Source organism: Wasmannia auropunctata, unplaced genomic scaffold (assembly GCF_000956235.1).
Source record: "Wasmannia auropunctata unplaced genomic scaffold, wasmannia.A_1.0 LD336069.1, whole genome shotgun sequence".
In the NCBI taxonomy this organism is placed as follows: domain Eukaryota; kingdom Metazoa; phylum Arthropoda; class Insecta; order Hymenoptera; family Formicidae; genus Wasmannia; species Wasmannia auropunctata.
Genome location: NW_012026821.1, coordinates 1091152 through 1113787, shown reverse-complemented (window position 1 = coordinate 1113787; position 22636 = coordinate 1091152). Strand labels below are relative to the sequence as shown.

The 22636-nt window shown below is 43.1% G+C and overlaps 1 protein-coding gene across 2 annotated transcripts; it reads right to left on the bottom strand.

Moving 5' to 3' along the window:
* Positions 1-562: 562 nt before the first annotated feature.
* On the bottom strand, positions 563-22231 carry LOC105450042 (transcriptional activator GLI3-like). Of its 2 annotated transcripts, XM_011689640.1 has the most exons (4): positions 21625-22231; positions 5358-5711; positions 2853-2996; positions 563-2760 (listed from the first exon to the last, which is right to left on the bottom strand). In XM_011689640.1, exons 2-4 carry the CDS (start codon positions 5708-5710, stop codon positions 1503-1505), a joined length of 1755 nt encoding a protein of 584 aa, XP_011687942.1. In that variant the 5' UTR covers position 5711; positions 21625-22231; the 3' UTR covers positions 563-1502. The 2 variants fall into 2 exon arrangements, with proteins under 2 accessions (XP_011687942.1, XP_011687941.1); XM_011689639.1 differs by lacking the exon at positions 21625-22231 and having other exon boundaries at positions 5358-7343.
* Between the last annotated feature and the right edge of the window lie 405 nt (positions 22232-22636).

Sequence of the window (22636 nt, the reverse complement as noted above, 5' to 3'; positions counted from 1 at the left end):
AGTAGAGAAAGACACCTCAGACAAACACATGTGTTTAAAAAAACTTTCTGAAAAGACGTCTGTATATTATTTTTTATAAGACATTTTTTAGAGCATGTGCAATTATTTACATTGCTGTTATAACGTTTATTAATTAAATAGACATGGCCAATCTCAATATAATATAATTTATAAAAATGTAAATTTAAACCTGGCGTTCTAATATTTTGTATTATTCGGTGACATAAGGCGAAGCTTTTCGAAAAAGCTAAAAAAGAAAACGTTAACAAGAAGAAGAACACGAGAAAGATCTCGGAACTTGATAAGTGTATCAATGATTTAATATTTACATAATTTTATCGATAAAAATTTATATCTATTATAATATATATATCTTTATATATATATTTTAATAAATACATAGTATAATTAATACGTATATATGTATGTATATTGTATGTTAATACGATATACATACATTTATATATATATTTGTATATAAAATAAGAGATAGATTGTTAACAAAATTATGTATGTAAATATTAAATTATTGATAAACCAACGCTATTTTTTCATTTATATATTTTTTCTTATTAAAGTATTTCCGCATCACTAATGTTTACTTCGCAATATGTCTACAAATAAAAATAAGATATCTTAAAGCATTTTAAAACAATATTTCAAAGACGTGACATAAGACGTCTTAAAGATGTCAAATTCCTCTTTTTGACAATTTTATAGGACGCCTAAAAAATTTTAGGAAGTCTTTTAGATATCCTATAAGATGTCTTAATGTTCTCTGGGTACTTTACTCCATGTTACTTCATTTATCAATTGACTCGCCACACATACATATACATACATATAAATTTCTATATACATATGATACATATGTTTTGTTTACATAGAGTACTGATTATTAAGCGTCTTACATTATAAAAACTAACTCTTGAAATTCAATTCTAACAGAAATTAAATTACTGGGCAAGAGCCAATTATTTCACATTTTTGTGCGTACTTTTCAGATATATTTACAGCCTTATAATAAGTTCCCAATTTAACTTTTATTATTGTTTCAGCTACCTATCTGTATTAGTATCTTATCCAATTTTAGTAGCCAATTCGAAAGCGGGAACATTGTAAGTAATTACTCCAAGTAATTGATTAAAATTGTCGAGTTGCACTTATAGCTAGTCCGATTATTTTTCCGATTAACGGTTCGATTAGTGCAACTATTTCTAGACAGCTGCGGATTGAGCAAATTCTTGTCCAATCTTGGATTGTTTTCATTTTGTCATTTTTTTTCACATTATAAGGTATTAAAATATATTTGGTTTCGCAATACAATCGAAACTTTTCATTTCAATAATGCAGTAATTTTTCTTTGTTGATCAATTAAATTATACTGATTGACTGCGTTTAAAATCATGGCGTTTCGTTTAATTCGTATTTTGTCAAATGATAAAGATAAAATTCGTATTGACGACTACGAGCTTTTTGGTATGTTGATAGCTAATTGTTCGTTATTTGTTGATCGTCAAGTCCAGTGGCAGGTCTTGTTCCATCTCAGTGACGTTCTCGATTTTTACTCTGAGGTCTTTTACTCTGAGGTCTTGGCCGCATGTGTTACTAGTATCTACCATGTTGCTCCACATATTCTCCAGCCCATACTGCAAATCCACCGAGCCCAATAGATGCCGAAAGAGCGGATTCTGCGACTTGAGAATGAGATCTGAAAGGATTTTTGTTTTTTGTAGGATGCTGTCATTGCTGTGCACGCAACATTTGTGCCGACAACAACAGTCGCCGCTGGTGTCCTTCGATTCCTCTTTGAGTAGCGTCTGCTCGACCTCCATCTTCAGATCCTCCGCCCGCTTGATTACAGAGTGCCTCACGGGATCGCAACTGACCGTGTTTTCCTTCTTGCAGGGCGTACTATTGACGATCGATTCGATGTTCCTATAATCCACCGTGGTGGCCTTGGTAACGCTGTACTCCATGGGTTCCTCGGTCTTGATAGGCGTTGACTGCATCCCAATACGCGGCATCGAATCGGACACTCGACCGGGACTCGTATGAGGCGACGAGGAAGCTACAGAGCAGTCCTTGATGATGGTGCTACTGGAAGCGTACATGGGATTCACTTGAATCCTGTCCGGTATAATGTAACTGTCATCGTACATCCTAGGATAGATCTTCACATCCTGCTCGTACGGCTTGGGCGGGGTGACTTGCTCCTGTTCTTTCCGCTGTTCCTGAAGATTGTACATGTTGTTCCACTCGACAAAGTTTCTTTGCTCCTCGAAGCTGCTGGTCTTTGGACTGCAACCCGATACGCTTTCGATACTCGAGTCCTTTTTGTCCGATTCGGAATGCGCGCTGCTGCTCTGCTTGTCGGGCGAAGCATCGAATCTCGTTTTCTCCTGGATGTTGCTATCGTCATAGGTCTTCTCTTGGATCTTGTCGTTGTTGTTCACGTAGTGGCGGTAGGTCTTGACGTGCTTCCTTAAGGACGATGGATCGGTGTACCTCTTGGGGCAACCCGGCACCTTGCAATAATATGGCTTATCCACAGAATGAGTTCTAGTATGCTTGAATCTATCCGAAGAATTCGAGTAAGCTTTGTTGCAACCCTCGACGGGACAGACATAAGGACGTTCGCCGGTGTGAGAACGCGCGTGAATTTTCAGGTTCTCCGCTCTGCTGAAACTCTTGTCACATTGGAAGCAATGATGCGGCTTCTCATTCGTGTGTGTCCGTACATGGACCAGCATCTTGTACCTGCACGAGAGGAACGCAAAGTGTTCGTTAAGAATGCAAAAGTGATTTCTGTGTTACGCGCGCATAATATTATACAGCTGAAAAAATTTTACCTCGCGTTAAACCCACGCTCGCCTCTTGCGCATCCTTCCCATCCGCAATAAAACAGACCCCGCACACCGGGCGCTGCGTGCAATCTCCCAACGTGTCCTGCAAGTTGCTCCAGGGACGTGAACCATCGGCCACAGTCTTGCCATCTGTAAGAGAGAAATATTACAATTTAATTCTTTTAACACAGGATAAAGAATGTAACGTCAAGAACAACGTAATTTTATTATCTGTTTTTTAAATTAGTTACCACTTTGCGAAATCACGAATTGAGATTAATCAAGGATGATACGTAAATATAGCTGCTCGACGCTACTCTGAAGTATCGAAATGTAATTTGCGTCATATGAATGTTCGCTGGCTCGTCCAATTGATACCAATTGCGGCCATTTTGCAATTGCTGCCGTTTGACGCGCGCGCGCGCGCGAGAGAGAGAGAGAGAGAGAGAGAGAGAGAGACTCGAGTGCGGAGAGACTATTCCAATCAACGACGATTTTTTTTCAATTAAGAGGCACAGGGATATGTCCACAGAAGGATCATGGTAATCCTGATTTGATTAACCTGATTTGATTAGTCAAACATCCTTACCAATTATTTGATTCACAAATAGTAGGAATTATACAAACTACAATGTATCTTCAGGACAGATAATATTATAGATTAACTTTACATTATTACCTAACATGACCTTAAAATAATATGTATATAAAAGTCTCTAATCAACGATATTTTCCATTAAGATAGATTGCGTACATTAGTAAAAGATGCTATATTTAAAAATATATGGTTGATGTAATAAGCAAGTGTCTTGATAGGAAAGAATGATATTCTCTATGATCACAGCGAGCGCTCCGGCTTTCACGTGCCCACCGCGTGAAAGAAGTAATTTCTTCGTGATAATCGCGTCCACCAAAACTCCGCGATAGTACGAAGACCCTTTTTAATTTTTTATTTGCGTCGTGATAACACAAGGCAGAATCGATGTATCGTGCATATGAAAGATAAATTAACTTTAATGAAAACTATATATGGTACTATCTACACATGTGTTTAAACACGTACCATCCAGCAGTCAATGATTCATTGCTTTACAAAATCAACAGTTTCCTTCTTTCATTCGTTATCCGAAGGCAAAATCGCTATCGTTTCGCCTTGTGTTGAGTCTAAATTTTATCGAGAGAGCGCGTAGACTTTGAATATATAAATCGAGCCGGTCGCAAACCTGTTTACCATTAGAGATACCAATCCTCTTCCCGCGAGGGTAAGCTGTCCCCGGACAGAGCGTCGGATAGATCTGAATTCCGCGAAAAGGCGCGAGGAAGAAAACGAGTCCGCAAGTCGAGCTCTTAATCTCGTACGTTCCGAGACGGTAGATGCACTTGTCGAGATGAATTACAGAATTTTCTCCGAGTATCTGAGAAGCAGTAAAGACCTCCGCGCGATATCAGCCGAGATACGGAAAACTGGTTGTAACCGGTATGTAACCGGCACGTGTAAGCGCGTATGGACATGTGGCATCTATATCGAGAGAGATAAATTAGCGCCGTTTAAGAGGAACACAATGTCTACGACAAAGTGCAAAGTGAAGCGAGACGTCGACATTTGATCGCCTTGATTGCACTACTTGTTGCAATTTCTTGAGACGCGAAGGATAAGATGCGTGAAACGCATTATTTTGTCGTTTCATTTTATAATAGATTTATCAGATAAAAGTCGTTAGAAAAGCGTACGTGGAAAAATGTTAAGGTACAAAGGTAGAAAAAAGATAAGATAACAGGTGGAAAAAATGCATGCGCGCGGATTAAGATAAAATAATTGATTTGGATAAATTCGAACGGAAGAAAACGAGGAGAGATAAATAGAAGTGCTTAATAGGATTATATTGCTTGTCTTGCGATAAGAGAAAACGACGTCAATCAGGATTCAAGTATACCGACCGATACAAGAAATCTGTGTTGCATTTAGATAACGCGATTTCATATATCTCAAAAAACCGGAGTGGGAAACTATCTGTATCATACATTCTAAAACCGTAAACAAGTGCTAAACTAATGCTAAGTTTGATGTGATTTGAATAATCTAACTAAAAGCAGAAGTATTGACTTTTCCTGATGACGTTTAACGACGATACTGAATTTCTTTAAAATAACACGATGTCGCGACTTTATCTTTCTCACTCCTATCTTAATTGGTCTTTTAATAACAATAATATTGAGCGCAGTGTACTCGTTGAAAAGTAATGCCCGAGCCAATTAATCGATCCAGCGATCTGTTTCTTGGATATATTTAAAAATATATAATTTTAGCTACGTTAATCCAGTATATATAATTTGTAATTTATAATATATATTAAAATTTTTATATATCACATATATTTAAATTATTATATGTATAATTTTTTACTTTTTTGTATACTTTTTTTCTATTCGATTTATCTCGTGATTTTTATGTTACGTTTTATTACGAAAGTACAATAATGTAAACGTTTAATGTTTTTTTTGGTTTTTTACCTGCATTTTAATTGGGCGTTTTCGCCGGTCCTGATGGTACCTAGTTCCAAGCTCGAACTAGACGCGTCCGAGTCGCTGTGCGCCGGACTCGGGGGACCGCCGTTGCCAAGGGCGCTCGGAGACACCCCGAGGCCGGTCAAACCGGCGGCCGGCGAGGCTCCTAGTTCCTCCTCGGCCGGCATCCTCCGCGGCCAAACCGGAAGGTCCAGCGGTGGTTGATGCTGGAGGCTCCCGTAGTAGCTCGAGACCGGGCTGGTGGAGTAGCCGGAAACCGGGCTGTAAAAACCCGGGACAGCTCCTAGCAGGGTGCCCGGGTAACGAGCGGCGCCGTAGGGACCAACGTGAGTTGGCATTCTGCCCGGAACATAAACGATCATTTTTCTCATTAACTTTTGCCTTTGACTTTAATCAATTTCACCGATTTGCCAAAGACGTGCAGATTTCGCTCGATCGTCGCTTTAATTAGTGATTTCGTTTAATTCGCGTTTTATGCAGGCCTGATTACGCGCACCTGATGATGTGCGTATCGTGCAAATGTATACACGTGAATGTGCACGTGACGGTTGTCGCGTTTAGTGCCTCTTTCAAAGGAATTTCCGAGTGATTTCTCAACTTTGATCGTGCCGCTCGATTTTCGCTCTAATAATGATCTTTCACAAGCTGACATACAAGCGTATTATCCTCGAGCGATGTCGTTACTCTAGATAAATCCGTCCCTCAAAGGGAGTCTCCTCAGAACTTTATCGTCTCGCTAATGACTAATATTCGATTTATTTTTCTGTTTGAAACTTCCCTCAACAATAAAATTATCAACTGCCACAGCCTTTCACGGCTTGATAAAATTTTATAAGTCTTGATTGTCAATCTTAATTTTTTTGCTCAAGACTTTTTTTGTTAATAAAATAATTCGTCGTTATCAGTCAGATTTTTTTCGCTATATCGCTTTCTTGGCAAGCTTATTCCAAAAATTGTGATACTTTATTTCTTGTTAAAAATTTCCTCGACGATGAAGTATCTCATCAATCGTCATTACCAATTCAGTTTGTTCCGCAAACGATTTTTTTTTCCTCTAAGCTCCCGTGTGCCCCTTGCTCTCGAAAGATTCGCCTCACTAGCGATTTTCGATGACGCCAGTTTTCTGTCGCGTCGTCGTAGTCCGACGTACTTCCTCAAGCTCGCATCGCCGTGCAAGCCGATTCGGCCATTGGACTCTACAAGACTTTCCAGGTCTTGTCGGGGCACCCTCGTCTCTGCTTTCCTGAGCACCGTAGGTACAAGTCGCCCGTAGTACAATACACACACACCACCTTGCGCGCACCCTCTACCACGTAGTCCGAGTCCGTATCGTCAGATATATTTGAACCGGTTGGACTTGAGTATACGGTAGCTCAGGAATTGCTTGCTGTACTTGATCGAGAACATAACTGGGCTGGACAATCGCGGCGAACGAATCATAAAATACTGCCGTCGCACTTCCGGAGACAGTCTTCGCGCGTGTTATTTTCACCGAATATATACAACAACGATTGAAAGTAGCTGAGGTCCGATTAGCTGAATTCGATTCAGAGGACAGCGAACGATTTAATCGATGGTAATCGCGAGAACGGCTCAGTCGATGCTAAGAGAGTCCCATCTTTTCTGAGCGCGTATGGCTTGCCGCGCTTACTGACGATGGAAACGCTGCGTCGAAGAGAAAGAGAAGAAAGACGTAAAAATGGTCAGAGAATTCGAGGATGAAGAGCAATGAATCTTTGCCAATTGAGCTGTAGTTGCGCCGTCGCCTTGGCTGGTCCCTTTATAGCACACTGGAGGATCTGCAGCTATTTATTTACCGTACTTCTTTTTCTTTTTAATTATTTTCGCTCGAATGCTCGAGATGAAAGCTCGACGTGATCAGAATATCACACAAATGATACTGCAGCAAAACGAAACGGAAATATCAAACTGATGGCAGAGACGAATGTGCAAGCTTATATATTGTCGCGCTATCGCTTGCCCCTCCATGAGTATCACTAGCACAGAGAAGAAGACTGATAACAGTTTGTCGCGTATTAGCCAGCTTCGTAACAGTAACGCCTTAGCAGACGAGTTAATATCAACTCGATTCGACGTGGAACTAATTGAACAGCGATTTGTTATAAAATATATGTAGCCGATTGTAGATATTACATTGCGAAAGTAGAACTCATATGTTAAGAATTATTTTAATAATATAAAGACTAATAGTCTGTAACTAATGATTTTCTTAGATTAATTTTTAGAAATAATTTGGATGTTCTAGAAAAATCATAATGACAAAAGTAAGCGAAATGATATTATTAATAAATCATTTAAAGCTTTAAAATGGAATTATATGTTATTGTACGCATGAGCAAAAATTATAAATCTTTCTCGCTGACATCCTGTTGACAAAATGAAAATTGATTCGTGTTCCACGAAAAAAAGGAGGATAGATACATTTATCTCGTGAACAATGAGATAAGGACGCTCGGTTACCCCCCGCATGGTAATCACGACCCGCCGAAATTGACGTGGCCCCTATCGTTGATTTCGCCTCATGCGACGCGCTGCTGATCATCGCGGGTGGGAACAAAGTCCGCGCGTATCTTTCACAACGTGGCGATGTATTATCTGCCGTATTAACGCGTCGGTGTGAATGGGCGGGCTGCAAGCTGAGTCAACAGACTCGGTCGCCGTCGTTGGCCCGGTAATTTCTTCCCGGCGGCGGAGAATCACGCGCTCGCGAAAATGACGGCAGCGATCGACCCTGGACGACGGCCGTGGCCGCCGCGCCGCGCCGCGCCGCGCCGGGGGCACCTTCGATCCGGGGGGGCCTTCGTCATCAGGAAGTGGCCGCTTGTCGTCGTTTCGAAAGGCGATCCGGTGAAGGTCGCCGCGGTCTTGCCGGAGAACACGTTTCTGGCCCGATGACGTAATTGATAACGGACAGGAGAGGCGATTTGCGTCTTCGTGCGGCGCTTAAAAGGAACGATGATTAAAAGCGTCGGCGAGACGATCGGAGCGGAGATATTGGAGTGGATAAAGAATTAAACGACATCTGACCGTAGGCGTGAGCTTTCATAATTGGACGAGCACGCGCCGATGATGATGATGATCACGATGATCTCCGTGCGGTATGACCTCGGAGAAATCAACAGGATCGTTAGGCAATGCCGATGCCGCTCGGTAGTTATGCTCAGTGTCAGCCCGCATGGTATACTCTCAATTACGCCTATACGCAGGACTCCTGACGCACGGTACGGAGTCCAACATAAATTCGCGATATGGAAAAAGGGGGATCGACGCATCCGCTATCATCGAGCCGCGACGCGTTCCACGGCGCGTCACGACATAGAGTATCGCACGCGTAGCAGAGGAAAAATTCCACGTTACATAATCCGATTTGCCACGAATCATTTGTCGCGACAACATTTGCACCGAGCAATCATGCGATTGGCTCTCGGTAAACTTTCGTAAACATCGGCCAATTCCAGACCTTATCTAAATACTCGGAATTAACACGCTAATTAAGGGGGAGGGGGAGGAGGGACGATGACGTTTCCTTTGACCGACTAATCTCTCGAAGGCGCAACGCCATTAATCACTGGGACAAATGGTCAAGGTGATATTATTTTCATTCTCGGCGGCATGTTAGAATTATTCCACGTTATCTATCCACATTGGGATGTCGAGTTCACGTTCTCCGGATGTTGTTTCCGAATGCTCCGCTATTCAAACGCGCCACGTCTTTCCTCGGGGACATTTTGAAATTGAAATATTTCACGCGATATGAAGTTCAATGTCATTCTACTATATTTAGAAAATGAAGAGCACTTAATTTTCTCTTTCATTTCGTTTGTTTGTCACGTTATATCGCAACGGGCCGTAAACGCGTACGTAAATAATTAACGGCGCCATTAATCGAGATGCTTAACTCCCTGTTGTAAATCGTAACGCCAAAAGCGATTTACAAAGGCCACTTCGTTCCCGAGTGGAAAATACGCTTCTCGTAGACACAACAGATGTCGTAAACGCGCACCACACGCGCGTGAGATAATGGGTCCATTCTCCACGGATGAAAAGTCAGACAAGCCTCGTCCCGTTTTTCCATCCCGTGGAGGATGATCGCGCCGATCGGCGACGCGTCGCGAACAAAACCCGGGAAACCCGTCGACTTTCTTCGATCACACAAAGGGAAGATGGACCCGATGATCCGTGAGAAATCCTCCCTTTATCGCGCTATGCAAGCCGTGGCCTTTGTTCGGCCGTTGATCATCTGATTTATAGCGCAATCGCGTTGTGCGACGAGGCATCAGTACCGCATTTTTCTCTCTTCTATTTACCCATTTCTTTCTTTTCATTTAAATAACTCTATGATATTCAAAGATTTTTAGAACGCGAGACTTTTTCTCTATTGCGATTTATTTGCATTTATAAGCATCATCGAGAGCGAAATGCCGTCTGGTGACGCTTCTTCGTCGGGGTGCTAATTGAACGGCAATCTAATCTCGTCGCGACTCGTACGTCTGGCAATTCGAAGTAAACAAGTTCAAGCTTGTCGAGATCAAGATCCACCTGTTGCTATCAGCGCGAGCGGTTCTCAAGTTCGTGGAAAGGTTGTTCAACGTCTAACCGTACCGTAATTGAAGAAGACGCGACAACATCCAATTACTTGCGCCTTCCGTCACACGTACGCGTTATAAATTTATCCATAACGTAAGCGATTATTTACAGTCTGCGCCATCCTTTTTTTTTTCCAAGAAAGACGAAGGAATGGGTTTGCAAAAGCGCGAGGATACGTGAGCGTGCGCACACACTCGCATTATCGCGCCGCTGACTTGGCGATAACACCACTGAGGGGGTCTTCTTGCATTAACTGCTGATAACTGAATAAACACAAAATTAATGACATCCATCCATTACTTCAGTATCGCGGCTTAATATCGCGTATTTACCGTTATTTCTTACTGCTGCTTCGTCATATCTCGCAGAAATATTTTTTATCGAGGCTTAATATCACATATATCTCTTAAGATTCTCCAAAATAATTTCAGAATAAAGAAGCACGGTTCATTAAATTTTCTAAAAAAATTCTAGTATATTTTGAAAAAAATGATCGTTAAATTGATTGGACGATTCGTTTGACTAGGCAAAAGATGAGGATGGAGTCATATAATCTTTCTCGACGACAAGCCAGATGCCAGACGGTCGATAGCCGTTGAAAAAAAATGCAGGATTGACCGTGGAACACGAACGCTATTGTCCCGCGATCTTAACTTCGAAAATGATCCTCGCTGGAGCGTTGTGTTCGTCCTAAACGTATCATATCGTATCATCCATCTCGGATGTGTTTTATAAATTTTTATGGCGTGTCGCTTACAATCTCATTGTCAGGATAGCGAAGAGTTGGCGGACAGAACTGTAATACGCTATAGAAAACATTCATTTGAACAATATCGCAAAAGATAATTTTTTTATGCCAAGTCATTTATAATACATCGCTTGCTTTTGCGCATAAGTCGTCATTCAAGAATCGGCCTCATTTCCCGAAGGACTTTTAGCTCTTTTACGTGATGTCGTTATGGGGTCAGGCAACGGATTTTCTCCCCTCCCCCCCTCCGATCGATTTCACAGGCATGCTATGATTTATACCGCCACGCCGGCGATACTCAATTCTCGATTCATCCTCCAGAGAAATACCCCCAGCGACCTTACCTCGGCGCATTAATGAATATTGTATGGCCACCTTTCCCTGGGTGCCCTATCCGGCCCTTCCCCTCCTGACCCTTCCTGCAACCGCTCGTTCCCACCCTTCATCTCGGATGACACCCCACGGACCGGGCTGCTGGCGTCGGCGTGCTTTGATCTCGGGGGAACGCGGCGAACAGGTAGAAGAAATCGAGAGGAGGACGGGGAGAGAGAAAGAGAGGCGGAAGAGAGAAGGGAAAGAAGGAAGGATCCCGGCCCCGATGGACGTAGATTCCACGGCGACCAATGGTGGAGCCGGGCCTGACTCTAAACTCGAGAAAATATGTTCGGAGTCTTTAGATTGAGATCCGGGAGAGATAGCCCTACAACTCCCCCTCCCCCCTCTGCCCTCTTTCCTTCGCCTCCTACCTATCTTCGCCTTCGCTACTTATGATGCGTCCGAGGAACGCCGAAAGAGATTTTTATTTCTCCTCACCCCTCCCCCACAGATCTTTCATTTAGATTTAATTCCCGTGCTTTCCCTTGGGGATACTCATCGGGCCCCGGGATCTCTCGGAGACCCCCGGTTTACCAGCGAGGCGACCATTTCGGTAGCTGTTACGTCCTTTGGATCCTGTTTACGACGATTGTGAAAAATTGAACCGCCTCTTGCCGATACAAGCTTCTTTCGGCGGCACGGCGGTTTCGTGCTTAACGCCGCCGCAGCTAATAATTTGCTTTCGACATTCCGAATGCCTCCTTAATTAAAGTTACGTCGCAGGCGCGCGGTAGTAAAATTTGGCAGTACAAGCGCATCGTTATTTAGCGTTGAATTTTCTTAATTAATTAATTTTCTTAAGAGGATGCTCAGACGCGCTCGAATTTAATTAGTAAGAATTAAAAATAGATAGATCAGTTTCTTTCTATCGACTTCGATAGAATATTGATGAGACGAAATAGCCCGCTGCCTTCGCCGGCGAATATAGTTCTTCCGTTGAATTCATTCATTAACCTTAGAGCTTCCCATCTCGATGGGAAGAAAGCCCTACGGGAAGCCCGCTTTCGAGGGAGAAGCCTTGAGGAGAAAATTGGATCGCCCCATGCTCAGCGAGAGACCACTTTCAGCCGCGACGAGGTGGGAAACCGAGGTATATAGATCGCGTGGCGCTTTGCGTGTGGTTCACGTCATAAAAATACGTCGAAGGGAAGGAAGGAAGGGGGTGCCGCGATCTCTTCCCGTGACACAGCCGCCGTGGCACCACCGTGGCTCACACAGCGGGGGCTGAAATTCCCGCGGTCCATGAAGCAGCCGCCGCCGAGTCGCGCACGGTGCTTCTCGCCGTACTTTTTATTTAGTCACGCTGCGTCGAGGAGGGGGTGCAGGGGGTCTCTCTGTCGAGAAGACTTTGCCTTTTTTTTTTATCTTCCACTCTTTCGAAATCCCGCTGGCGGCGCGGAGCCGGCGGCCGATAGTCGCGCGGGTCTCTCGAGTGCCGTGAGAGAAACATATGGAAGAACGAGAGTCTCGGGTTTGTCCTTTATGAAAACTCCTTCAAAATTCTGAAGCGCGATTCTTGTCGATTTCCGTCGAATGAGCGACGATATGATCGGACGCATATTATTCGCTTCGCGCCATGTGTTGCGCATACCTCTTCATCTACCGTGCGAAAATTACCTTCATCCGTCGTGCGACTTGATTCTTTCGATATATATGAAAATAAGGGGCGTGGGATGTACGAGCAAAAGAGGCTGGCGGCGCGGGAATTTTCCTTCCGGGCGATCCCCGGCACGGTAGTAACCCGAAACCATGGACGGAGGTCAGCAAGCGGAGTCGGGGATGAACGACGTATTCCCCGTTGATTTACCGTGCTTAAAGACGGAATATTAATATCGCAATGGCGTGCGCCGATCCCGGATTCACCGGAGTGTGCATCCCACGGACGTGAGTCGCGCATGCACTCACACACACGTATATGTAACGCGTATTACGTACGGGACAGGAGGATGGCTACCGGTCGCAGCGGGAGAGCACGGCGGGGGTCCTCTACCTCCGCACCGACTCGAAACCTTGCTACCGAGGAAGAAGTGAACTTTCATCTCGCTCCGGCACCATCTTCCTTCACCATCACCTCCTCCTCCTCCTCCTCCTCTTCCTCCTTCTCTTCATGTATCTCCTCTGTTTTTCTTTCTTTCTCCCCTTACAAGTATACATATATCCATCGGTCTCTCTTTCTTTCTTCCGCGAGGTTTCCCCCTCGTGCTGGCGGCAACCTTCCGCCGATCTTTGTGGCGCTACCACGCGTTGATTCGTCGATCCTGCTCAGTCACGTGACCGGTTTATAAGGCCAGCAGCAGCAGACGGTGCGCCACTTGTTTGCCGCGCCTCGCCTCGCGAGCTGCACCGCACTTCCGTTTTTTTTGTGGGGTACCCCAAACCGAAATTCGGGGTACTGGTGCAACGCGGGCGTAACACAGTCGCCGCGCTGTAGGATGTAATAATTATGTCGACCCGTCACACGGCCACAAAAATGGAGACAATGAGATAGCATCTGTGCGTCAACGTAATTTTACGTAAATCATAAAAGAGCGGAACGAGAAGGACGCAATTATGCCGGGAGAGATTTGAAGAAATTACGCACAACATCACGCATGTCACGCATGTCTGCTCGAAAGCTATAATCGCGTCATCGATCCCGTGATTTCGGTCGAAAAAAAATCGCTTGTATGTGGAAACGCGATGCGTTTCTCTTCTTACAGGGTAATTTTATAATTCGTCTCATTGTCAGTCGTATTAAATGGAAAGGGCGAGCGATAAGATTGCCAATTATCTCGCTTATCTCTTAAAGATTGCGACTCGCATTCGTGTGAGAATATGAAGACATTATGGCGATACGAACGAAGGCGAAGGACAACAGAAGTCTGACCGATGTCGTGTAAACACTATGGGGGTCTGACGAAGCCCCCTGGGCCCGACGGCGGCGCGCAGCGCCGCACGGTCCGCTCGCTCGGCGCCAGGGGCCTATTAAAAATGATGCTTAAAGAACGAATTATGGAAATGAGCCGTTATTCCAGCTCCAGGCTCCCATATTACCGACGACTTAGTCCGTTCGCGTTGAAATTACAGGTTGCGAGCTCCTAGCCCCCCCCCCCTTCTCTTGTCCCCCTCCCCCCTCATTCTCTTACCTACTCGTCCACTCTCTAAGCCGGACAAGAGGGACCACCTCCTTCGGGGTGGAATACATTACGTTGATTTTCGGAATTGAAGATTAAATCCTCCCGCCTTGGGGTCTCCTGTGATCTCTCGTTCTTCCTGCATTCTCCTCGCGAAGCCGATCTCGTACACGTGCGCGCGATACACGATGTTCGCCAATTAAATAATTTTGCGATTACACCCGTATATCTTGCGGCGATCTTACATCGTTGATGTTATTATTGTAGTGATACTGTCTTGTCTTAGAAACGCATCGCAGAGTGACATCAAATCTACGATCAAGGATTTCAACGTTCCGATAAAATTCCCACGATAAGAAATGATAAATTTTTATAAGTAGAATATATTATCTTATATACTATTCTGAGACATGTTTTGATACACATTATTTATATTTGTCATAAAATTAGAAAGATTAATTGTTCTGCTCCTTTTGCTTAGCACAACTGATAAGAGTCTGTAGAAATAGATTCGAAGTTTGCATAATTTTATAGCGCTGTCGTTGTGCAATCAGATATTTTTATTGCTGTAGAAAAAGTATCTCTTTCAGTTTTAACTATCTTAATCAAACGATACAATGTTTGTATATATTTTTTTAATTTTTCGATTTATCTATTTAATTATAATACGATATTAATATACTTAAATCTTTTCTATCCGGAAATATTTTTATTCTATATAAATCTTTATTTCTATTGGATTTTATAAGCAGGTTTGTGAGATATGGTGACATTGTAAAATTAAAGTACAACTTTTTAGTAGACAATAGATGAATAGTAGAATTGCTTTGAACTAAAAAAATATTTTTTTCCCCTTTATTAAATTATTTAAATTACCAAATATATATTACAAATATTTCTTTATTTTCCGAACAATTAACAAAATTTAACAGCTGGCAAGGCCTTATTTCTTCACAAAGAATATTGTTCGATCGTAGCGTTAGCCTGTTTAAAGGGATTCACAGGAAATTCATAGTGCAAGTGTACCTTTACCTAGTCCCGGAAAATCTGAGTCTAAGGGTCTACGAGGTCAAAAATAAATAGAACAATGCACAGATACGTAGTATCCACAAAGGTCTCTTTTTGGTCATGCCGCGTTGTATAAATGCTCAACCATCGGGAGAAGATCGGAAATCTCACCTTCGCACATTTCTCAGTTTCTGAAAAGAGCGTGCTGCGTGCGGTAACATAGGAAGAAAAATATTTGCCAACTCCCCCCTGTTTGTACGACGCGCAGGAATGTCTCGGCGAATGGCTACACGGGAGGTTGAAGGAATATTTTTGCAAACACGACCACGTCAGGCTACGAAAGCTGCGCATTCTTCTTCAGAGAATGCATCGCCTTCGGAGATTTAGTTACGATTTTTGTGCAGTATTTTTTTAGAAGCATTAATGTCGAATGCTAATAATGGAAGAAAATAATTGTAATTTCTGTCGTGAAACTTTACTTTTAAGTTTGCCGTCGTTATTCTCAAATTGCGTGCGATAAACGGTGAATGACCACGTAAGGAGTAACGTGATCTTCCCTAGAAACCCACAGAAAATCACGATTCTCAACCCGCCTACGAAAACCGATAATTAATCACGAATTTCACACCTTCGGTAGACCGCAAGAAAGAAAACCATTTCAAAAGGACGCGGAAGGACCCCACTCTGTAGATCTCGGACCTCGGAAGGGGATCCGGAATGAAAAGAATCGAGGATCAGGGGGGATATCTCTAGACCGTGCCAACACCCATGGTATCGCTGTAGGACTTCTGTGTTGGTGAAACGAATTGCTAAACTGGACTGCATTGACAAATGATTCGAACATTTCGGTGTGAGGGAAACCATAGGACCTCCCACATTGAAACGCTGCCGTTGTACGTTTTCGTAGCTCTCTTCTTCCATCCTTCATTTCTTTTTTTACATTTTCTGTCGTTCCAAGGTTAAGGCCGTGCTGAGATGACACTATCAAAAATAGACGCTGTCCTTTCTTGCGTAAAATTTTTATTTCCATTGTTTTCTTTTCGACTGTTATGAGCGATTAAAAGTACTGCTATTCTTGCTTCATTAAAACGATATTTTTCTCTATCTTTGCTGTATCGAACATTTAACAATAATCTTTGCACTTAAGCATACATATTGCATTAATTAATAATTAATGATATTTATGTTGAATTACAAATTTTTATCGGTAATGAGAAAATGAATGCATTTTACTGGGTTTTTTAATGACAGCATATAATGGCATATACTCTTTAAAGTTAACACGGTAATATACAAATACGAGAATAAAGAAAGTCGTGACAAAAGTGATGGCATTGTTATGTAATATCTCTTAAGTATGTCTCAATGAGACTATCGTCCTCCTAACAATAATACAAACACTGCGCCCGCATTATGCTCGGCAGTTGAGCAATACGTAATGTCACCTGTTAGAAAACTAATGGATTCATAAAAGCGATTAATCAACTAATTCAATGGCCAACATAAAAAATCTGAATAAAATTATGTACTTATATAGAACTCTACTGAACAAAGGATAAGAAGAAATATTTCTAGAATCGTGAGCATGCATTTAGTTTCTCTAAATACAATTCTCAATTGAATTTACAAGAGAAAAGATCAAGGAATTCGTATAACGATATATACGTATTCGAGTCTGAGAATCCGAGAAATTCTTTGCGTCCCTCAAAAGTTTCGTATTATCAGCGTGAAACGTATGATCGCTTAGACAAATGTGAAAGAGTGCCTCGTAAAGAGAACCACTCTAACTTGAGGTTGGTCAAGTTTCATTTATGACACACGTTTAGGCAACGCACTAAATTCCAGATGTCAAGAGTGGTCACGACATTCAGATGATATCTGAATGAATAAGCAAAAAACGGGGAATGCGTGGTCCATGGGGTCCTCCAGTATCTCTCTAGGGGGTTTCGCATAGAACGTACGCGAGTCTCATCGTTCCGCGCGTTGTGTCTCGCATGTGTACGGAACCCTTCTCGGGCCTCCTCGTCCTTATGGCGTTTCGCATGAGACGTCTCGACGCGATGTAAGACACCGAGGCATACCACACACAAGGCGACACCTCGGCCGACCGAGTTGACCGAGGACTCCGGCAGGACCACACACGAAGGATCGTCCCTTCCCTCGTCGTTTTCCCTCTTTCTCTTCGCCACTTGCCTCCACGCGTTCTTCCTTGTTCCTCGGGAAAAATAAAAAGACGGGGGTAAGCAGCACCGGTGGAAGAACGCGGTGGCGGGCGCGCGCGGAGGAGAAAACCGAGAGGAGTCACTTAACCGTCGTGCCATTAACCACGCTCGAAAAGAGGCCTTAAAAAAAAACAGCTCCAGCAACCGTCCGTAACGCCTTGTTACGGAATCGGCATCGAAAGTCGCGAGTCGTACATAACTAAAGAGGTACTTGCCGTTTGAAATTAATAAGGACGATGCCGCAATTATCGGTTGTTCTGGAAAGGTCAGATAATACGGCACGTAATTTGAAACTCTTATGACTTTTTGGACGCATTAAATTTAGTTAATTATTCATTTGTTCGTTCGGTCATTCGGAACTGGATTTTTGTCGGTTACCGAGAGTAGAATATTTTTCTGAAATCTCTTCGATTATATGACGGCCGATGTTAACAAAGTAGACTGTGGTTTGATCGTACGATAATAGGATAAAAGTGACAAAGAGCAACCGTGGCGGGATTGCCTAGACAGAAGCTACATGCGGGCTAAAAAGAAGACCGTCTGATACATGCTTGGCGGGGGGCTTCCCGCATTGTTATTAATTGAATGTCTCTAAACGCTGGTGGACCATTGTCCCCTTTAAATTCAATGTGACAGCGAAATCTTACCGCTAACCACCTACGAGCAGAACTAAAAATATTGGTCAAAGGTTATCTCACAAAAGAACTACCTCGTCTACGATTACGGTTACGGGAACGAACAGTTTTTCGAACAGGTTGAGAAAAGAGTAAAGGTTGACCAGCCAACCAAAACATTTCATTGTTCCGTTTATGGCATGTTTTGAGTATCCATGCGATCATCTCGCTTATATGAAGGTTTATACCTACGAAAAGCAACGTGTCTCTCCCTTATGCCGTACGAGTGCACTGAAACGAGATGCTACCGGCGCAGACAGTCCGCAAAAACTCGTTGCAATGCAGGATGCAACGGGCGCAATCGTGATTTCCTATCAAACGTATCTGGCCGAAAATAGGGCGATTCCGGTTGTCGGTATCATTAATGCGCCGCGATACGGAACGCCGAAGGACGGAAAAAAATTATCCGACTGTCGCGCTCGTTCCGATACACCAGGAATGCATAATCGAGATAATTAAATTACTCGTGGTGACACTGTTTTTCAGTAACTGCCTCGCCATGCTCCCAAATTCCATTATTCGTATAATGAATATGTATAGATAATAATAATGTTATGTGCGCAATACGTGCAATTGCAGCTACGACAGTCTCCGCCAACTCGCAGCTCGCGTAGCACCAGAACAAATTCTTCCACGACAAAAGAAACCGTTAAGAGCGCGTCACTCTCTGGGCGACTTACCGGGGCACCGGTTGCCCAGAAGCCCGTGGATTCCCACGTGGGCCGGGCGTCGAAGGATGCGGGCCGAAAATATGCAAATTTATATGCGTATCCCAGCGCGCGATTCCTCATCTCCTGCCTGACTGCCCGGTTTACCCACTTGCGACCGGAGCCCCGTGAAGACCTATGGGAGCCGTGCCACTCTCTCTTTCTCCTTCTCCGAGAATCATTACCATACGTGACCATAAATGAAACCTGTCTCGCCTATCCCGCGTAACAATAGGACAATCGCTTCGCGCTAGACGCAAAGGCGTCATACGTGCGCATACATATGCACCCTCCCGTAGGTCCCGCCAACTTTCCTCGAACTCCCTCTGCGTGCCCCCGTTATCCTTCTTCCCTCCCCGTGCCCTCCTTCCGCGAGGTGTCCCGGAGATGCCAACGGTCCTGCGACAGGATACCGGTTCCAGCGCGCATCCTGAAGCGGGACGTTTCGTCCTGTTGCCAGCCGTGCGTCGCCGCGCTATTGTCTAGTCGAGATTAGGCGAATTCGAAAAATGACTCGGGCGAAGCTGGAAACCGTGTAACGGTCGCCGGTAAGTTCATAGGTGATCGTCTTTCTGGATTCCCTTTGAGCGAGTCTCGGTCAACGGCCGCACGAGGCGGAGATTTCTAGGGACTGGATTCGATCGGGGATCCTTCCACGAGCACGTCGGATGATTCGTTACGACGAGAGACTGAGCTTTTTTTTTTGACAACATATTTAACCAACCAATGCGCTCTCTTTGCGAAATGAAACTTGAGTAATGCATCAAAGAATGTAATATGACAATTGAATTCTAGTTTTAGAATTTTTTATTTCAGGACTAGATAACGAATTCTCTGATGTCAGCTCAGTTTCGCGTAAATAAATTCGTGTAGAATATTCTTTATTATAGATATACTTAATAGATTTAATTAATAGATTCGCAGCGATACGTCAAGCAAAAGTATAACGAAATTATGTTAGCGTACTTTATTCTTTGCATTAAAGCTATTTCATATTTTCGTAAGAGGATCTTTCTGCGCAGACTCCCACACTTTGAATGAGCTGCACGTATTTTTACGCAATTTCATTGAACCCGCAGTGGGTCACATTGTTGCTGGGGCACGATGCGTCCGGAGAATCTCGATTCTCGTACCTGACCTGAGATAATCTCATCCCGGTACCCATGTGCGTTTTATCCCAGGGAATCTGTTGCCCCTTCTCCTCCTTCACGTCTCTCCCGCAGATCCGAAAATTCCTATAGGGGTCCTGCACGAAAGTACCCCATTCTGGCTCCGCTTTTTCCTTTTATCTGTCATTTCTCCCCTCGGCCTGTCACACTATGGCGAATCTCGTAGCAGCAACGATCATGTTTGTCACCCCCTATTTTTGTCATTCGAAAATTCTAGGAAAAATTTTGCGTTTGCCTTCAGATTTGAAAAATAGATCATTCCACGATCTAAAGTCGATATTTCCCAAGGATTTTAGTTGCGTCGGAAATGTCAGCAAGGAACGCATGCATGTCAGATAAAACCAAGAACATTTTTCAAGCAAAATGTTGAAAATGTCGGACCAATTTCGAAATTCCAATTGATTGTCGAATTTAATGATGCGTTATGTTTTTTTAAATGTAAATATCGAGAGGTGTCTGAAATTAAAAAACGTCGGAAGGCGAACGAGTATTATAATCTGCACGTCTTTGGTCGGTTTTGCAAAACTGTAAAGGCGATTCGTCCTTCGCAACCTTTCTCACGTCCGCGAGCTTAGGAAACTGGTTTCAAAGGCCTTTCAGTGCTGTCGTTTCGTGGAATCTCTGGGAGATCGATAGCTCTCCTCGAAAATTTGATCACGATAAATCGTGGATCGATTTCAGTACGTCAAGAGAAAAACAAAAAAAATTATCTCTCGTACGGATGGCGCGAGATGACAGTCCTGAAAATCTCGTTCGACCAGTCGAATCCCGATGTGGTTTCTTCGTAATACGTATGTAAAATAAATTTAGACGAATTTGAAATTTGATCTTTAATATAAAAACATATTTAAGCTTTCTGTTTTGTCTTTAGCCTCGTATTACGTATATATAAATTGCTAAAATCACATTTTTCAATTTTATTCTCACCGTTTATTTTGTTGTATTTTAATATTACTAATTTTGCATAAAATCATATAAAATGAATATTGTATAATAATATAGAGAAGATAGAATCTGACTTTTTCAATGCATCTATATGTATAAGAAATCAAGACATGATTTGGATATCAAATTTAAACCGCTTAAATTTGACCGGTTTTTAATATCATTTAAATCACGGTAATATAATTAATATATACTAATTTATGATTTCCGTATGACAATCAAGAAATTGAGAAAAATCGAATCAAGAAAATTTATGGAAAATTTATATTTATCAAAGTAGCGAAGTAATACATACTGACTGACAGAAACAATTACAAGGAATTTACGGAATGTGCGAAAGATTGTCAAGGTAAACGTACAGAGCTCACAAATCGAAAACAAAACTTACTACTGGGTGTTCAAATCAAATTTATTACAAGTTCATTCGAGCATTTGAAAAAATAAAAGCTGTTTTTCTTCTCTTTCTTTTTTCAACACTGATGTCGAGGAATTTTTTTCAACAGCATTGATTAAAAAATGTTATTATACAAAAATAATGTAAGGATTTATGTATTTTCGATTATTATTACGACGGAAAAGAATTATGAGAGACAAAATTTTATTTTCAAAAGAGACCTACGAAGAAATTACATTGATTCTCGGTCGGGAAAGAACATATTTTGTAAAAATAATTTGTAACTCACCAACGATAGATTAACCGATTTTGTTGATCCTCTTTCCGATCATCGAAATCCAAGACTCGCGGGAAAAAAATCCCTCGAACGTCTTCACAGTGTCTTCACCGCACAAGGAAGAGAAATATCGAAGATTCTCGTTTCACTTGCCACGGAGTATTATTGTCTAGCGCGATTAACCTAGCGTCTAGTGTGTCTAGCGCACACGTTTCGTGTGCTACGCACACCGGTACAGAGTGACCGCAAGCAGATCAGTGAAAATCTCCTCCACGTGGTCGGACACAAGTAGTATGATATTTATGTCACGTGACGCTAAATCTCTATGACGTGAATGTTTCGCGGTTGCGATTTCATGCTTTTCTCGAAGACACGTGCGAGCACTAGGAGGTAGGAGAGGAAGAAAAAGATGACGGAGAAGAAAGAACAAGAAAGCGGGGAAAAAGGGGAAGAAGAGGATACGTAGAGAGTAAGGCACGACGATGAGGTTGAAGACTGGAATTGAACCGCCGGTTTCCAAGGATGCTCGGTTTGAACTGAGAGCACGAAGAGGTCCCTCAAGAGTCCCCGACTCGGGTGTGGGTTTTCGGTTCGTTTTTCCCTTTTTTTTCCTCTCCATCACTCTCGCTCTCGCGATCGGCCCTCTCCCTCGATCCCGCCTAGTGCCTCTTTCTTTCTCGCTACATGGGTTTGGTCTCTTGGTCTCCGTTCACTGGTTCGCTCACTTGCTCCTTTCCTTTCTGACTGACTTTCTCTCTTATTCCTTCGTCAGGGCCGACATTGCTGCGTTTGTGGGCCCCCCGGGCCCCTGAGAAGCGGTCGTCCTGCCATCAAGAGAGGGGGGGCTCTAACCTAACTTAACCCGGTCGAAACACTCCCCACCATGTGTTACCCTCAACCCCTACCTCTGCTGTGTTCCATCGCGGAACCCAACGAAGGAACGGAGGTGTTCGCCAGCTCGCCGGTGGTAGATACGTGACGAACCACGTGCGTTGTGTGTATATAGTATTTAAATACTAACTCT